General features: G+C 38.1%; 1 protein-coding gene across 1 annotated transcript in view; it reads left to right on the forward strand.

The window, feature by feature from the left end:
• The window catches only part of MROH2B (maestro heat like repeat family member 2B), a 64,677-nt gene that overhangs the window by 20,679 nt on the left and 26,652 nt on the right, over positions 1–17,346 (forward strand). The window contains exons 16-24 of the mRNA XM_021695299.1: positions 253–394; positions 1,010–1,053; positions 3,299–3,406; positions 6,771–6,887; positions 12,562–12,669; positions 13,215–13,367; positions 15,823–15,849; positions 16,560–16,679; positions 16,898–16,977. Of these exons, the coding sequence (XP_021550974.1) occupies positions 253–394; positions 1,010–1,053; positions 3,299–3,406; positions 6,771–6,887; positions 12,562–12,669; positions 13,215–13,367; positions 15,823–15,849; positions 16,560–16,679; positions 16,898–16,977 (899 nt within the window). The remainder of the gene's footprint in view (positions 1–252; positions 395–1,009; positions 1,054–3,298; positions 3,407–6,770; positions 6,888–12,561; positions 12,670–13,214; positions 13,368–15,822; positions 15,850–16,559; positions 16,680–16,897; positions 16,978–17,346) is intronic.

The raw sequence follows: 17,346 nt of genomic DNA on the forward strand, positions 1-17,346 counted from the left end.
TGTTGGTACCTTCCATTTATTTTTGATTGATGGTTTCTATATATGTTTTCCCCTTTATCCCCAGATGAAAATTGGGGAGGATTGTCTAAGTGTTAGCTTTGCTCTAAAATAAGTAAGAAATAGACTGATGATTGGTTGAAAGATGATCTAATGTAGGAATCAAGGGCATCCAGGACAGTGATAAAAGGAAAAGGCAGGTGGGGCTTTTAAGTACCCCTGCAGTTGATTAACTTTTTATCTTCCATTTTTCAGGTATTATCTGTGCTTGCCAGTTTAGGGAAATTATGTGGGGCTGGTGCAATAGGACTTTTGAAGATGCTGCCTGAGATAATTCACCCCAAATTGGTAGACCTGTGGAAAACACGCTTTCCTGAGCTCCTGCAGCCTCTGGAAGGTACAAGGGAGTAGAAGCGGGTCTTTATCCAAGGAGGCAAGAACATAAAGAAAATGAGACACCACTTTTCTGCCTAAGGCTGATTTGAGGCAATTAAAACAATGAACTTGATGTGCAAAGTAGACAACTATATTTTTTCCTTGATTCCTTATGTTCTAATTCTCTACCACATACTTGTATTACAGGAGGATCTGGTGGGTAATATTCTTAGCAGAAACTTTTACTTTTGCTCTGGTCTTTTTCTTATATTTAGAGAAACTCCCTTTTGGTATTATTCTAAAAAATCACTACTATTTTTAGCAAAAAGCCTAGATTTGTATCATGGATTGAAGACTTTTTGCCAGCCTGACTAGCACTTAAAGTTGGCAACATAGTAAATTTCATCTGAAATAATCATCCTCTGTAAAGCTTGAAGTGGGGCTCCAGCATCCACTGGGGACCTGGCAAGGGAGAAACAGGGTCCTGAATTTATTTTCTATTTCTATTTTCTATTATAATCATCCTCTGTAAAGCTTGAAGTGGGGCTCCAGCATCCACGGGGGACCTGGCAAGGGAGAAACAGGGTCCTGGATTTATTTTCTATTTCTATTTTCTATTTTTAATTTCTATTTCTAGGAAAGAATACTAGCATCGTGCTATGGGAAGCCATGCTACTTCAGGTAAGGGTAGCTTCTAGACTAATCGTTGATGATGGGGTGATAAAATCAGCTAGAGTCACCCATCTTAACAAAAAAGATCCAGATTCCCAGGGGCAGTAAACAACATTTCCTTTCCTTAGGAAATGGACTAGAATGTTAGAAGTGATCGCTCAAGAATTACAGTCTCTGCATCACCACAATTTGAACAATAATCCTTAGTCTTCAGTCTGGTTAAGAGTTTAAGATAGTATTGAAGATTTCATTTACTAATATTTTTCTCTGTGTCTTTCTTAAATCTTCTCTAATTTCCAGTTTTTTCCTTTCCTTATAATTGCATGCTTTTACCATTTAAATAAACACAAATTGACATCATTTCCACTTCTGTGCTTCTAAATACAATTCTGTTTCCTCACCTTTCTGCTTCTCACCGTATTTTTTCCTGATTTGTAAAAACCAAAGGGCCACATTATACCATTTTTCCAGAAAAAAAAAAAGTCATCCATAAACTTTTTGGACCTTTGCAACCAGTTTGCAACCAGTTGCAAAGGTCCCAAATCCCCAAAATGGTAAATTGGCATGTAGGAGCCTGACATTGGCTCTACAGAGAGGATTTTTATTTCAGGAGCCTACAGGAGGTCAAGGAGCCCATAGGAAGGGAGCTTTTAACCTAGTAGGGTCTCAGTTCATAAGCCGTTTACATAGAATTTAACTATGGCTTCTTAAAAATGTCAAGTTTTAGTGACCTGTCCTCATCACCTCCATGTTCCATTCCTGCCCCTTCCAGAATCAGAATCTCTAAGAGATTCTGCCTGAGAACTGGCATGTTTTAAAGACTCCCACAAGTGATTCTTACCCAGGATGAGATTTGAAAGCAACTGCTGTACTTTCCTGGTCTTTAATTCTAGCACCCACCTCTCCTCCTGTATTCATGCTGCTTTTATCTTCCGCCTTCTCTTCCTCGAAATTCCTACCTTATTTTCCCCTGCTACCATCTTAAAGTAACTGTTCTTACTATGAAGGAAGGTTCTCTTTCCAGAGGGAAGCCTCGAGAACGTTCTTTTCCCTCTTCCAATCTTGAGTATACTTCCATTTAGCCTTCTCCCAAAACTGTTTGCATGTGCTGCCTTCTCTCAGGCTTCCAAGACTGTTTAATTTCTTCTCTTCAAAGAGCCCACTCACCAAACAAGTTCTTACTAAGAGAATACCTAGAAATCTCCATGGGCTTTGACATTAAACGTCCTTTTCTAAGCTTAAAGTAGGGAAAATGCAGGAGAAATAATTGACTTTAGAAATTGCAATGGAGGGCGCCTGGGTGGCTCAGTTGGTTAAGCGACTGCCTTCGGCTCAGGTCATGATCCTGGAGTCCCGGGATCGAGTCCCACGTCGGGCTCCCTGCTCAGCGGGGAGTCTGCTTCTCTCTCTGACCCTCCCCCCTCTCATGCTCTCTATCTCATTCTCTCTCTCAAATAAATAAATAAAATCTTTAAAAAAAAAAAAAAAAGAAATTGCAATGGATTTTGTCCTCCAAAAAGACAAAAACACCTTTTTCTGTATTGTTCAGTGAAGAAGGAAGTAAGTTCAGATGCCTGACTGAGGCCCTGGCTCAGAACAATTGGTGAAACCAGGAATGTTTAGCTACTAGAGTTGAAGTTAGCAAAATGTACTTGTACGTTTAATTGGTTCTTCAAGACATTTTATTTCTTTATTCAAAAAATGTCCCTTTCTTTTTCTTTTAGTATGTAATAAAACAAACTAACATTGACAAATGAAGTTTTTCCAAATCTGTTTAAAACTTGAAAAGTGTTAACTTCAATTTAAGTTTCTAAATGGATTAGTTTCTATGTTAAGCCTTTGGGCAATTTTTATTTAAGAGGAAAAAGGAAGGCACTTACATGGAGTTACTTCCACCTTCAGGGTAACTTGTTCGTAATGGGAATTCAGAACATAACAGCATATGGCTATTAAAGTAAACAAAGAGAAGGGAGACTGGCTGGCTCAGTTGGAGGAGAATGTGACTCTTGATCTCAGGGTTGTGAATTCGAGCCCCACATTGGGTGTAGAGATTACTAAAAATAAATAAATAAATAAACTTTAATAAAATAAGAGGAAAGGTTCCAAAATAACCAGTTTTTTTAAATGGGAAAAGGAATAACTCCATTTATTATATATTATATATTTATACTTAAAAAAAATAAGGTAACAAAAAAGTACTAAGAAAGCACACTAAACAGTTGTATTCATATCTAACTTCCACTTCCTGCAACAGTTCCTCAAAGAATCTCTATGGAAGATCAATGACATAGCCTGGACCATTCAACTGAGTCGAGATTTCAAGGAGCAAATGGGCAGTTACAGCAACACCTCCCTTGAGAAGGTTGGTTTTTCAACTAAGGGACTTCACATCCTACCTTATGACCTAAAATGGCTGCTCAAGTTCCAATTTGTCTGTACTACCACCAAAAAGAAGGAGAAATTGCTAGGAAAATGCTACCTCCTCTTCACCTCACATTTGACCAAAAATTACTCATAGGGCGGCACCTGTCTGCAAGGAAAACTGAGTAGTTTAGTGCTTTTGAGATGGACATATACCCGGCTGAAATTCAGGCGTTCTGTTTTAGAGAAGGAAGAAAAATAGATAATGAAGGCAAATAGTAGTCCCTGTCACGGCACTGGTTTGATGTCAATTTATATCTTGGTTTCCACTGGGCCAGTTTTGTGAGGCTGGCTACAAGAAACAATCTGCTACAATGTAACAAAAACTTAGAGCTAAAAGAATGCTCAAAAGCCAGTTCTCTCCTTCCTTTATCCCCATATGGCTTCTACCTAGCCCTCTGCGTTGGAGCCATTCATTCTAAATGGGGTTTGAATCCAGCTTCTGCTACTTACTACATATGTAAGTGTAGGAAAATTACTTAACCTCTCTGAAGTCTCAGTATATTCATCTAAAATGGAAATTACACCCAGCTCTGAGGATTGTAGTGATATAAGGGTTCAATAAGATAAAGTATATAAAGTCCCTAGTGAAAGAGTGCCTGGCCCAAGACTTGTGCTCAATAAAAAGTAGATCAAGGTTATCATTATGGTTACATTTCTAATTTTTTTCCTGGAAAAACGTTTCCTAACTCATCAGTTCTAGTAGTAAGTGTCTGTCCCAACAAGTTATTTTTTTTATCAACTTTCAACTCTCCTATTCAATATTCAAAATTCCTCTCACTGATTGATTCCCTAATTTGGTAGAGTTCTGGTTCTCCAAATTGGTCTATCAAGCCTGCAGACACGCTCATCAAGAGGATTTGGTGAGCAATGCCTCATCTTCACATATACAAACTAGACTTGTGCATCTCATGTAATACCATCCATCCAACAGCTTCCAGATTCACGAGATGAGTCCAAGGTATGGTGATATGGATGGGCAGAGCAACTCAAGCCATGAGCTGCTTAAATGGCTCTCAACCATTATACTTAACAACAGGAAAGTAAGAGTGTGCCAATTAGTTTTAGCTGCATAGCAAACTACCCCTAGTGGCTTAAAATAATAGCTACCTGCTTCATTTACAATTTTCCAGGTTGACAGTGTGGGCTGAACTCAGCTGGGCAGTCATTTGAGCTCAACTAGTCCCACTGGCATATACTTGGGATTTGCTGGTCTGCTATAATCTCAACTAGGACAACTTGTTTCTGTTCCTTGTGGTCTCTCCTCCCCCAGCAGGGCAGCCCAAGGTTGTTCTCATGGTTGTGGCAATGGAGTACACAAGGTCTCTTGAGGTCTAGGTTCAGCAGAGGCACACTATTACTTCTGCCACATTCTGTGGGCCAAAGCAAGTCACCAGGCTAGCCCAGATTTGAGGAGTGGCAAAATAGACTATAGTAAAAGAAGGGGCTGCAAACTCTCACAGTAAGGAGGCATGGATAGAGGTGAGATAGAAAGTTTCTGGCTGTTTTTGCAATTGGCCACATTTTTTCCCAGTTCAGGGTTCCTGATTTCTAAGATTCCTTGCCAAGTCTCAAAGGAGGAATGCACAAGACACTGAATCTGACCAACATCAGCCAAGAGGCAACAGCTCAACAGTACTGGGGGCACTGGAGGCCAACCCATTACACAAAAGTGCCCTTCATAACATCGGGGTTTTTTTCTGCAGCACAGGACTTTTCTAGGCTCTCCCTTGTCCCTCCTCCAAGGTGGGGTTAAGTGGACTCTAGCAGCTTTAGGCCTAATTAATATTTACTCCTGTGTGGTACACAGTTTTTCTCATCATAGTTACATTATCATGGGGGCCTTTTGCCCGGAAACCCAAGGGTGCAATGGGTGCTGCCTCATCAGATTCTTCCTCGGTCAGTTGTTTCTCCTGTTCTGTTACCTCGGGTACCCCGCTCACCCCTAGCTGGACTGATCTGTACAATTTCTCCTGAGTGTACTAACTGAACTCTTCCGGTTGCTAGCAGTTTTTCCTTTCCTCCTGTGCCATAGATTCCTTCTGATCCATAATGATCACTCAATCACTACAATCCTTCAAGCCCTGCAGAGTGCTTGGAATAAACCGGCAACTGGCCAGTTTTTTCTCCTGTGTGTGACAAGATGGACATTTTAAATAAGGAGATGGCAATCTGATATTATATAGCTACAAATGATTTGAGTCTTAGAAAACAAATTAGGACTTCATGACCTCATTTTTCTAGCCATATGGCAAGTATCTTCTCTTGTGAATATTTTCCTTGTATCTTACCTCCACAAGATATAGATCTATCTATATGTAACACACACGTGTGTGTATACACACATATACATACACATATTTACATCCAGGCATGTGTTGTGGTGTTCAAACAGAAGTCACTCTTGGGCTACCCTGCTCCCTCAGCTTTAACTTCTAAATCTTGTATAGCTCATAATGAAAGAGAAGAGGAAGTCATGTCTGTCCTGCTTGCCTTTTCTCCATCTGGACATTACAGAAGTATCTGTGTTAGGGCTAGCATAATGAATCCAACATTCTCACCAACTCTAAGGGATGTGGAAGCCACGGAATGATTTCCCACATACTCTCTTGCCAGTGTTCTTTCATTGGAAGTTTTTCCTCCCCAATTCACTCAGAGTCCCTTGCTAAAGACACAACATGTATGTAAAAGTTCCTGTATGACTTTTCTCCTTCACCCTGGACACCATTCTATAGCACTTCTGGACAATGCACTCTACTCCTGAGAGAGAGATAATAGTAGAACTTACAAAGTATTATTCTCAAAACTATTATAGGTTAAATCTCCTAAACTATAAAATAAGTTAATATACTTCAGAGATTGAGACTATCTGATGACATCATCTTCAAATAACCTTATTTTCATTGACATGTGTATTCTAAAAACATTTATTGAGCATTTATTAGCTACCAGGAACTGTACGCTGAAAGTAATCAATAAGACCCTCTGTTACGGAGAACTGAAATTCTGAGCACAAAGACAAATAAGAAAATTGAGCGTTACTATGAAGTAAAAGGTATTATAATGGCATGACACAAGGCATAGAGGAATACAAAAAAGCACAGGTAAGGACAGAGCCTGGGGAGGGTAGGCAGGGGGAGAAAACACTTTCAGGAAGAGATAATACTTGAAGTACATGTTTAGTAAGTAGTCATTAAATCACCCAAATTTCCTTCCTTTGGATGACTGTTCTAATGCTTTCCACTTTTCATTGGAGTTTTTCTTTCCAACATTTAACATACTGTTGCTTATCTTTTGTTTTCTAGAAATTCCTTTGGAAAGCCTTGGGAACCACCTTAGCATCCTGCCAAGATATAGACTTTGTAAGCTCACAGATTAAGGAATTTCTGATTGCTCCCCACCAACTGGGAGATCAGCGACAGGTGGGACCCCTTTCTCTCAATTTCCTCTTATGATGATGATAATTAATTCCATCTGGAAAGCCACTGACAGGTCTTATGACAGTGTCTTACTTACTTACCAAGAATCCATGGATACATTGATAATAATCCAACAGAATTTTTCAGAAAATGATGCTTCCTTATTTAAATATCAATGCTTTAGTTTTTTTTATTTTAATTCCAGTATACTTGACATACAGTGTTATATTAGTTTCAAGTGTATAATGTAGTGCTCATCATGATGTGTACTCTTAAACCCCTTTACTTATGGAACCACAAAAGACCCCAAATAGCCAAAGCAATCTTGAAAAAGAAAAGCAAAGCTGGAGGCATCACAATTCCGGACTTCAAGTTATATTATAAAGCTGCAGTGATCAAGACAGTATGGTACTGGCACAAAAATAGACACATAGATCTAAGGAACAGAATAGAGAACCCAGAAATGAACCCACAATTATATGGTCTATTAATCTTCGACAAAGAAGAAAAAAAATATCAAATGGAAAAAAGACATTTTCTTCAACAAATTGTGTTGGGAAAACTGGACAGAAACATGCAAAAGAATAAAACTGGACCACTTTCTTACACCGTACACAAATAAATTCAACATGGATTAAAGGCCTAAATATGAGACAGGAAACCATTAAAATTCTTGAAGAGAACACAGGCAGTAACCTCTTTGACATCAACCGTAGCAGCTTCTTACTAGATATGTCTCCTGAGGCAAGGGAAACAAATGTAAAAATAAACTATTGGGGCTTCATCAAAGTAAAAAGCTTCTGCACAGTGAAGGGAACAATCAACAAAACTAAAAGGCAACCTACAGAATGGGAGAAGATATTTGCAAATAACATATCTGATAAAGGCTTAGTATCCAAAATATATAAAGAACTTAGAGAACTCAACACCCCAAAACACAAATAATCCAGTTACAAAATGGGCAGAAGGCATGAATAGACATTTTTCCAAAGAAGACATATAGATGGCCAACCTCCCCTCTGGTAGCCTTTAGTTTATTCTCTATAGTTAAGAGTCTGTTTCTTGGTTTGTCTCTCTCTCTCCCTCTTTTTTTTTCGTCCCTTGGTTAATTTGTTCATTTGTTTTGTTTCTTAAGTTCTACATATGAGTGAAGCGGTATGGTATTTATCTTTCTCTGACTGACTTATTTCACTTAGCATTGTATTTTCTAGCTCCCTCCATGTTGTTGTAAATGGCAAGATTTCATTCTTTTTTATGGCTGAGTAATATTTCATTATATATATAATATATATACATATATATATATACATACATACATACATACATATATGTATGTATGTATGTATATATATATATATATATATACCCCATCTTCTTTATCCATTCATCACCAGTGGACACTTGGGCTGCTTCCACAATTTGGCTATTGTAGATAATGCTGCTATAAACATAATGGTGCGTATATCCTTTCAAATTAGTGTTTTTGTATTCGTTGGGTAAATTTCCAGTAGAACAATTACAGGATTGTAGGGTAGTTCTGTTTTCCTTTTTTTTTAATTGATTTAGACATTTATTTATCACATTATTTATTATATTGGAAATGTTTGACAGTGGGGAAATGGTTATAATGAGTATGGTGTATCATCCATGAAATACTACACCATCATTAGAAGTCATGTTTTTGAAAACTATTTAGCAACATGGAAAAGTGTTTTTAATATTAAGTGAAAAACATGAAGATACAAAGCTGAATAAAGAGAGTGATCCTAATTTTTACAATTATAAAAACTAGAAGGAAATATACCAAATATTAAGTAGTCATTATGTTTGGGTGGAGGATTCTGTATGACTTTGGTCATTTCATTAATGTTCTTTGGTTTATATTTCCCAAATTCTATACCTGAATATACATGGGTGCGGGAGGAGTTGGGAAGAGTTGAAATGTTTTGACTTGCCAGACATTTTTTAGCAAGTCATGGGTTCTCTTTGATGTTAATGTGAATAGTTTCCAGGAACCAACTTCTGTATCCAACTCTAATTGGATAATGATTCTTTACTAAAAGAGCAATGGAATGTAGCTGCTTTGAAACTGTATTCAGAAAAGGACTGTTTGTTATCTTTGATATCATTGATAGATGGATTTTAGCAGAAGTTCTGACTTCTTACTTTTTACTTAGTATTAGTATATTATTTTTTCTTTTTTCCTTTTCAATTTTTTAAATTCTAGTTAGTTAATATATATGGTAAAATTGGTTTCAGGTATAGAATTTAGTGATTCATCACTTACATATAACACCCAATACTCATCACAAGTGCCCCCCTTAATACCCATCACCCATTTAGCCCATCCCCCACCCACCTCCCTCCATCAACCCTCAGTTTGTTCTCTATCATTAAGAGTCTCTTATGATTTGCTTCCTTCTCTCTTTTTTTTTTCCTTCCCATATGTTCATCTGTTTTGTTTCTTAAGGTCCACATATGAGTGAAATCATAGGGTATTTGTCTTTCTCTGACTGACTTATTTCACTTAGCGTAATACTCTCTAGTTCCATTCACGTCATTGCAAATGGCAAGATTTCATTCTTTCTGATGGTTGAGTAATATTATATGTATACCACGTCTTCTTTATCCATTCATCAGTCAATAGACATTTGGGCTCTTTCCATAATTTGGCTACTGTTGATAATGCTGCTATAAACATCAGAGTGCATGTGTCCCTTCAAATCTGTATTTTTGTATCCTTTGAGTAAATACCTAGTACTGAAATTGCTGGGTCATAGGGTAGTTCTATTTTTAACTTTTTGAGGAACCTCCATACTGTTTTCCAGAGTGCCTGCACGAGTTTGCATTCCCACCAACAGTGTAAGAGGGTTCCCCTTTCTCCACATCCTTGCCCACACTTGTTTCTTGTGGTTTTGATTTTAGCTATTTGACAGGTGTGAGGTAATATCTCATTGTAGTTTTGATTTGCATTTCCCTGATGATTGATGAGTGATGTTGTGTATCTTTTGATGTGTCTGTTGGCCATCTGTATGTCTCCTTTGGAGAAATGTCTGTTCATGTCTTTTGCCCATTTTTAATTGGATATCTGTTTTTTGGGTGTTGAGTTCTGTAAGTTCCTTATATATTTTGGAAACTCACCCTTTATCAGTTATGTCATTTGCTAATATCTTCTCCCATTCTGTAGGTTGTCTTTTAGTTTTATTGATTGTTTCCTTTGCTGTGCAGAAGCTTTTTATTTTGATGTAGTCCTAATAGTTTGTTTTTGCATTTGTTTCCCTTGCCTCAGGAGACATATGTAGAAAAAATGTTGCTATGGCCAATGTCCAAGAAATTACTGCCTTTGCTCTTTTCTACGATTTTTATAGTTTCAAGTCCCACATTTAAGTCCTTAATGCATTTTGGGTTATTTTTGTGTGTGGTGTAAGAAAGTGGTCCAGTTTCATTCTTTTATATGTAGCTGTCTAGTTTTCCCAGCACCATTCTTTTTTTAAATTTAATTTAATTTAATTATGTTATGTTAGTCACCATACAAAGCAGTGATCACTAAGACAGCATGGTACTGGCACAAAAACAGACATATAGACCAATGGAACAGAACAGAGAGCCTAGATATGGACCCTCAACTCTATGGTCAAATAATCTTCAACCCAGCACCATTCTCGCCTCCTTTGTCAAAAGATTAATTGACCACATAATCATGGATTTATTTCTGGGCTCTCTATTCTGTTCTATTGATCTATTTGTCTATGTTTGTGCCAACACTATACTTTTCGAGTATTACAGCTTTGTAGTATATCTTGAAATCCGGGATTGTGATACCTCCAGTTTTATTCTTCTTTTTCAAGATTGCTTTTGCTATTCAGGGTATTTTGTGGTTACATACAAATTTTAAAAGTATTGGTTCTAGTTCTGTGAAAAATGCTGTTGGTGTTTTGATAGGGGTTTCATTAAGTCTGTAGATTGCTTTGGGTAGTATGGACACTTTAACAATATTTGTTCTTCCAATCCATGAGCATGGAATAACTTCCCAGTTGTGTCATCTTCAATTTCTTTCATCAATGTTTTATAGTTTTCAGAGTACAGGTCTTTCACCTCCTTAGTTAAGTTTATTCCTAGGTATTTTATTATTTTGGTGCAATTATAAATGGGATTGTTTTCTTAATTTCTCTTTCTGCTATTTCATTATTAGTGTATAAAAATGCAACAGATTTCTGTATACCAATTTTGTGTCCTGTGACCTTACTGAATGCATTTATCAGTTCTACTAGTTTTTTGGTAATCTTTAGGATTTTCTATGCATAGTATATCTGCAAATAGTGAAAGTTTCACTTCTTCCTTACCAATTTGTATGCATTTTATTTCTTTTTCTTGTCTGATTGTTGTGGCTAGGACTTCCAGTACTATGTTGAATAAAAGTGGTGAGAGTGGACATCCTTGTCTGGTTCCTGATCTTAGGGCAAAAGCTCTCAGTTTTTCACCATTGAGTATCATGTTAGCTGTGGGTTTTTCATATATGGTCTTACTATGTTGAGGTATGTTCCTTCTAAATGTACTTTGTTGAGGGTTTTTATCATGAATGGATGTTGTACTTTGTCAAATGCTTTTTCTGCATCTATCGAAATGATTATGTGGTTTTTATCCTTTTGTTGATGTGGTGTATTATGTTAATTGATTTGTGAATATTGAACCAGCATCCCAGGATCAATGTTTCATTTATTTAACTGGGTTTGTAAAAATGTTGAAAAATGAATTTCAATTATCCTTAATAAAAGTATTTTTAGTATATTTTGACCTTGACTTTTTAACTTAAGGGTATGACCATAAACTTAAAAATCATTGAATTTACAAGCTGAAAGTAACCTTATATACCATTGATTTTCAACCTAGAGAAAACATAAGCATAACCTGGAGAGCTTTTTCAAAGCAATTTTGCCTATTCCTTACCCTAACTAGGCTGCAGAATGTATGTGAATGTGGATAGTGTGTGTGCATTTAAAAAATAAAAAAGAAAAGAAAAACTCCCCAGGCTAATAAAGACCACTTAGTATAAAAAAAAAAAAAATGTAGTGTATTTTGTTATACATTCTCCTCAGAAATTTTGAGATGTTTAGAGGATCCTTTCTTCCATATTAAACGTTCAGAAACCACTAGACTTACAGAACTTTTGAAACCTTTTTTTTATTATGTTATTTATTTTCTCCTTGTCAGATGTTCTGTTATCTTATTGCTTTGGCATTATTTCTAACACCATTTTCCCCATCCTGTTTGAACTCTCCTTCCCACACAGTCCACTGACTTGCTCCCTCATTTATTTCAGAACACTGCTCAATGTCACCCTGTTTATAAAGCCTTCTCTAGCTGCCCTATGTAAATTGAGAACTCCCCCTAACCTGCAGCAGCTATTCTCTTTCCTTGTTTTCCTTATCTCCATAGCATGTGTCACCCTTGAAATACTATATATTTACATGTTTACTGAATTTATGTGTTTACTTAATGTCACTTCCCTGTCACTTCCCCTGATTGTGCGCACCACAAGGATGGGAAGTTTGGTGTGTTTTGTTCACTGTTGTGTCCCCAGCACCTAGAAGAGTGCCTGACACATAACAGGTGCTCCTAAATATTTGTTGAATAAGTGAATGGTTAAACTCAAAACTCCTATCTTTTCTGACTTTAGGGAATAACATCTATTTTAGGATACTGTGCTGAGAGCCACTTGGATACTGTTTTAAAAGTTCTTAAAACATTCCAAGATCGGGAAAAGTTTTTCATGAATCGATGTAAGGTAAAAAGAATAACCTTCTCTCCCAAAGCTTTGGTCAGAGCAAGGGCAAACGACACTGGTTCCTTCAGTAAACATCCTTTTCCATATCATACTTGTTCCTGTCCCCAGGTCTTTATTACAGGTGAGAACTGCCCAAGCCCAGACCCTGTAGAATGACCAGCTGTCTAATAGGTCTACTCCAGTTTCTGTCACTAATGCTGATCTGGAAGGTCCTAAGGAGTTCTCTGTGTGCCTAGTTTTGTCCCTCTACCAGCTGCTCAGGTCTCATGGCCAGTTTCCACCGTGTACACTCTGCTTTCCCTGAAGGAAAGGGATTTAATAAATAAAAATTAACCCAAGCTTTCTCACAGGGACCTCTTTTAAAGCCCAATAGATCCACAATACAGTCTCAGGTGTTTAAATTTGACCAAGCAAGAGTATCAGTTTTAGACTAATTTTCATCATCTCAGTCCCATTTCTTAATCCCTGTCGTGGTCCGTAGGACTAGGAAGCAACATGGAGGAAAGGAAACACCTTCAGTCATAGTTTTCATGTCTCTCTTTCAGGGTATTTTTTCTGGGAAAAAGAGCCTGACCAAGACTGATGTCATGGTAATCTATGGAGCCGTGGCCCTCCATGCTCCCAAGGGTCAACTCCTCACCAGGCTTGATCAAGACATTGTTTCCCAAGTCCTGTTTCTTTATGGCCAGTGCTCTCAGGTAACGGCCAGCACAGGGTGCCTCGATTTCCGGGCTGGGGTTCCTAAACCTTGGAGGGGCTCACCTCTTAGGAATATTCATGCTCAAAGGATACAGACAAAAGCCAAGATAACATCTGGTATGTTTGGAAGATGAGAACATAAAAGAACAGAAAAATGCATTATGAAACAGGGCCAGGCAATTTGTTTCTTGTCTAAGGCTTTGGGTAGTTCATGGCCTATGATACCTTCCTAGACCAAGTACCTATAGCAGTCTCCCCCAAGTTTGAACTTCAAATAATTACTCCAGTACTACTTTAGAGCAGCTGGTTCATTACTTCCCTGTTATAGTCTCTGAAGTGTTATTAATGGTAGTTTAACCTTTTACATGGTATAGATAAACCACCTAAAATAGTGCCTCATGAATAATAAGTGCAATACATGTATTTTTAAATGAATAAAAATACATTATTAATCAACCTACTCAATCTACCTCATGTTGTACCATTTCACACACTCCCCAACACACACATTCATACCGGTCACCCTTCCTGTCCTTGATGTTCCTCAAATATGCCAGGAATATTCCTGCCTCAGAACCCCACAACTGAGTTGGAATTCATCTGATCATTTCTGTCCCCTATAGTACTTTATATATCTTTAATAAAGTGCTTTAGATATATTGTCAATTTGGCCATTTTGCTGACAAGTACCAGGTTAACTACCTAAAAATCACCTTGGAATCAAGTTTGAAGTACAGCTTCCCAGAGCCATTTTTCAGGGAGATTGATTCAGTAGGTCTGGATTGGAATCTGACATCTGTATTTTTAAGAGGTTTAGAAGTGATTCTTATCCATAGCCAGGTTTCAGAAGCTTTTACTGATTACGTGCACATCTGCTCCCACATTAGATTGTCGGCACCTTGATGTTAGGGCTTGTACCTTATGCTCCCTTATCTCCGCTTCTGTGTTCTCCACACACCACCCGTTTGGTAAATCTGTTCTTGAAATTTATTCATGGGTGTATGTGATAAGAATGGAATCATAGAGAACTCGTGATATCACAGATGTAAGTGTATGCCGGTGGAAGGGAATAGGGCAGTGATCCTCACACTTCGGTTGCATGAGAACTACCTGGAGCCCTGTTAAAAATAGAGATCCTTAATGAATCACAGTCTTCAGGGATGGATCTCTGAATCTGTATTTTTAACATGCTCCTCAAAAGGTGATTCTGATGTACCCAAAATTTGATAAGCAATGATGAAAACCAAAAACATAATTGAGAAAAAGATGGTTCATGTTATATTAATTTTTAGTCAATCATTGAGGAAAATTATGATAAAAATACAAGAGGAAAGGAGATAAAGATGTCTCAGATAAGGATGACTGTACACTTTCAAGGTACAGTCAATCCTTCTGTAGCACAACATATGCACAAGATAGTACAAGAAAAAGCACACAGATTACGGAGAAATGGGGGAGGGGCACAACGTTCAAAAACCCCATCAAGGACATATAAAAAATAGGAATCTAATTTTATTTTTTTAAGATTTTATTTATTTATTTGAGAGAGAGATAGCGAGAGAGAGCGCAAGCAGGGGGGTGGGGGTGGAGAAGGAGAAGCAGTCTCCCCGTGGAGCAGGGAGCCCATCGCAGGGCTTGATCCCAGGACCCTGGGATCATGACCTGAGCCACCCAGGTGCCCCTGGAATCTAATTTTAAAATCCATCTAAGAAGTACATAAATACTACAAAAAAATATGGCATTTTTTCTTGAAAAACACCTGAATTCACTTGGGAAAGTTACCAGTTGATTGTGAAATGGTGATAAGGAAGAAAGGTCATCTGAAATCAGACAGACAGCTAGAATGGCAGATTTGAATGGGAAACAGCTCATACCATGGTAAACTGAACCAGTTGGCATGTTTGAGGTGTTCGTGTGAGTATTCCTACATGGGTCAGTTCAGCTAGCTCACCCTTTGCTGTCATGGACAAGACTGTGCATAAGCAAACACAAAATTCAGAATGTACTAGAAGTATTTACTCACATATCAATTTCACTGAAACAAATTTGCATTTTTCAAGGCAAGCATCATAGCAGAACTGACTATATCTCAGTTCCAAAGTCAGCTGCCCCATTAACTTTCATTTTATAGCTTTTCGCTGCTCTTTCTGCCAAGAGCCTCTACACTTATTCTTATCAAAGTCTGGTAGAACCTCTTTAAATCATGAGGCTTGAAACCCAAAGGCTTGATTTCTTTATGCTGCTTTCTGTTGATTAGACTCACCTGGGGAAAAAGTCTGCCAATGTACAGGGTCTCATTTTGGAAATGGGGGAAGAAGTGAACAGCCCCCGCCCTTTAGCAAGACTCAGTGTCCTGCTTAGCTGTTGTTTTCAGGTTGGTGGGTGGGTCTTTTCGCTGGTGGAGGGAACTCTTAACTGCTGCTCTAGTATCTGCTTTTGCCTTTGGTTTTGCAGGTTCTGGGCATGTCTGTGATGAGCAAGGTATGCAATATATTTGATATATTTCAATACATAGCATGCTCCCTGGAAATGCAGTAGGCATAGATGTCCTCTTGGTTTGATTCCAGAGGAAAAAATCCCAATATACAACTAATCAATCCGATCCTGAAACCAGGATCCCTGAGACTAATCAGGACAGAACAGAGAGATATATTTGGTTCCAGGTGGCTTGGGAGTTATACTGTAACCTAGAGCAGTGTTCTTAGAACTACGCGCTGTGACCCACCAGAAGACCATGAAATTAGTCTAATAGATCTAATAAATCACAACCAGCAAATTTTTGTAATGAAATAAAAGAGAAATAGAAGAGTACATTGCATTTGGCAATAAGAAGTATCATAAAACTTCCATTTCACTTATTATATATATATATATATAATGTTATATCTATATATAGTGCATGTAAACTGTTTCCTAAAATTTGTGTGGTTTATGGTCCAAAAGTTTGAAAGCCACTGCTGTATAGAACCTCAGTCTATGGGGGACAGGGGTTGGGCGGGGGGAGTAGAATTTGACCTTGCTTTTTAACTTCCCTGCAACTTTGACCCCGGACTGAGGTAGAGATAGCAAAAGAAGCAGCAATTCTCATTTCTGTCTGGGCACATAGTTCAACCCTAAGTCAAGAACTGGGTTTATAGAACCAGGTATGGAACCCAAGACTTTGGACTGCACTGTGAATCATTTTGCTTTAGGACATGGATCTGCAAATGAGTTTCACAAGAACTATCACTGAGATTGGTATTGCTGTCCACGATGCTGAGGATAAGGGATTCAAGTTCTCCTACAAGGAGGTGCTGCTAGGTTACATGCTGGTAAGTGTGCAGAGAGGACACGAGCAAGATCTTGAAAAGTCTGTTACCGAAAGTCAGAGCTGTTTTTTTTTTTTTAAATGGGTACAATGCGCTAGTCCCAGGTAACAGATCTCTGCCATTATATGGACAAAGGGCACCCAACAGTCCAATGGGGCTGCAGCTGCATCTGGAAACTCCCCCAAATCGTTTCTAGAATTTTTCCTCCCTTTGTGTTGCAGAAATTCATCAGGGATGAGCCCCTGGACTCTCTAGCTAGCCCTGTTCGGTGGAAAGCCTTAATCGCCATCAGATACCTCAGGTAAAAAAGTTTTCTTGCTCTCATTTAAAAAAATATTTCCTCCCCAAGATCCTCCTTCTGATCAACTGACTTATCAATCAGTGGATACTCCAGTGTACCCTCCCCCAAACTGAACACAGCTCATCAAGGGTTTTTTTTTTTTTTTCTTTCTCAAATAGGGGCTTTTCCCTCTTTTCAAACTTACAGAACTGACTGAGAGGCCGACCCTTCGATGACTGACAGGGATAAAGAGCTACTCAGAGGAGTCAGATTTATTGATACAGGAGGATGGAAGTTTCTGTGCAGAAGGAAATTTCTCTTCCTAGACCTTGGCAAATTTTAATATTCCCATTAAAAACTTATGAAAACCCTAATCATATTTTAGTTGGT

This window comes from Neomonachus schauinslandi, chromosome 7 (genome assembly GCF_002201575.2).
Source record: "Neomonachus schauinslandi chromosome 7, ASM220157v2, whole genome shotgun sequence".
In the NCBI taxonomy this organism is placed as follows: domain Eukaryota; kingdom Metazoa; phylum Chordata; class Mammalia; order Carnivora; family Phocidae; genus Neomonachus; species Neomonachus schauinslandi.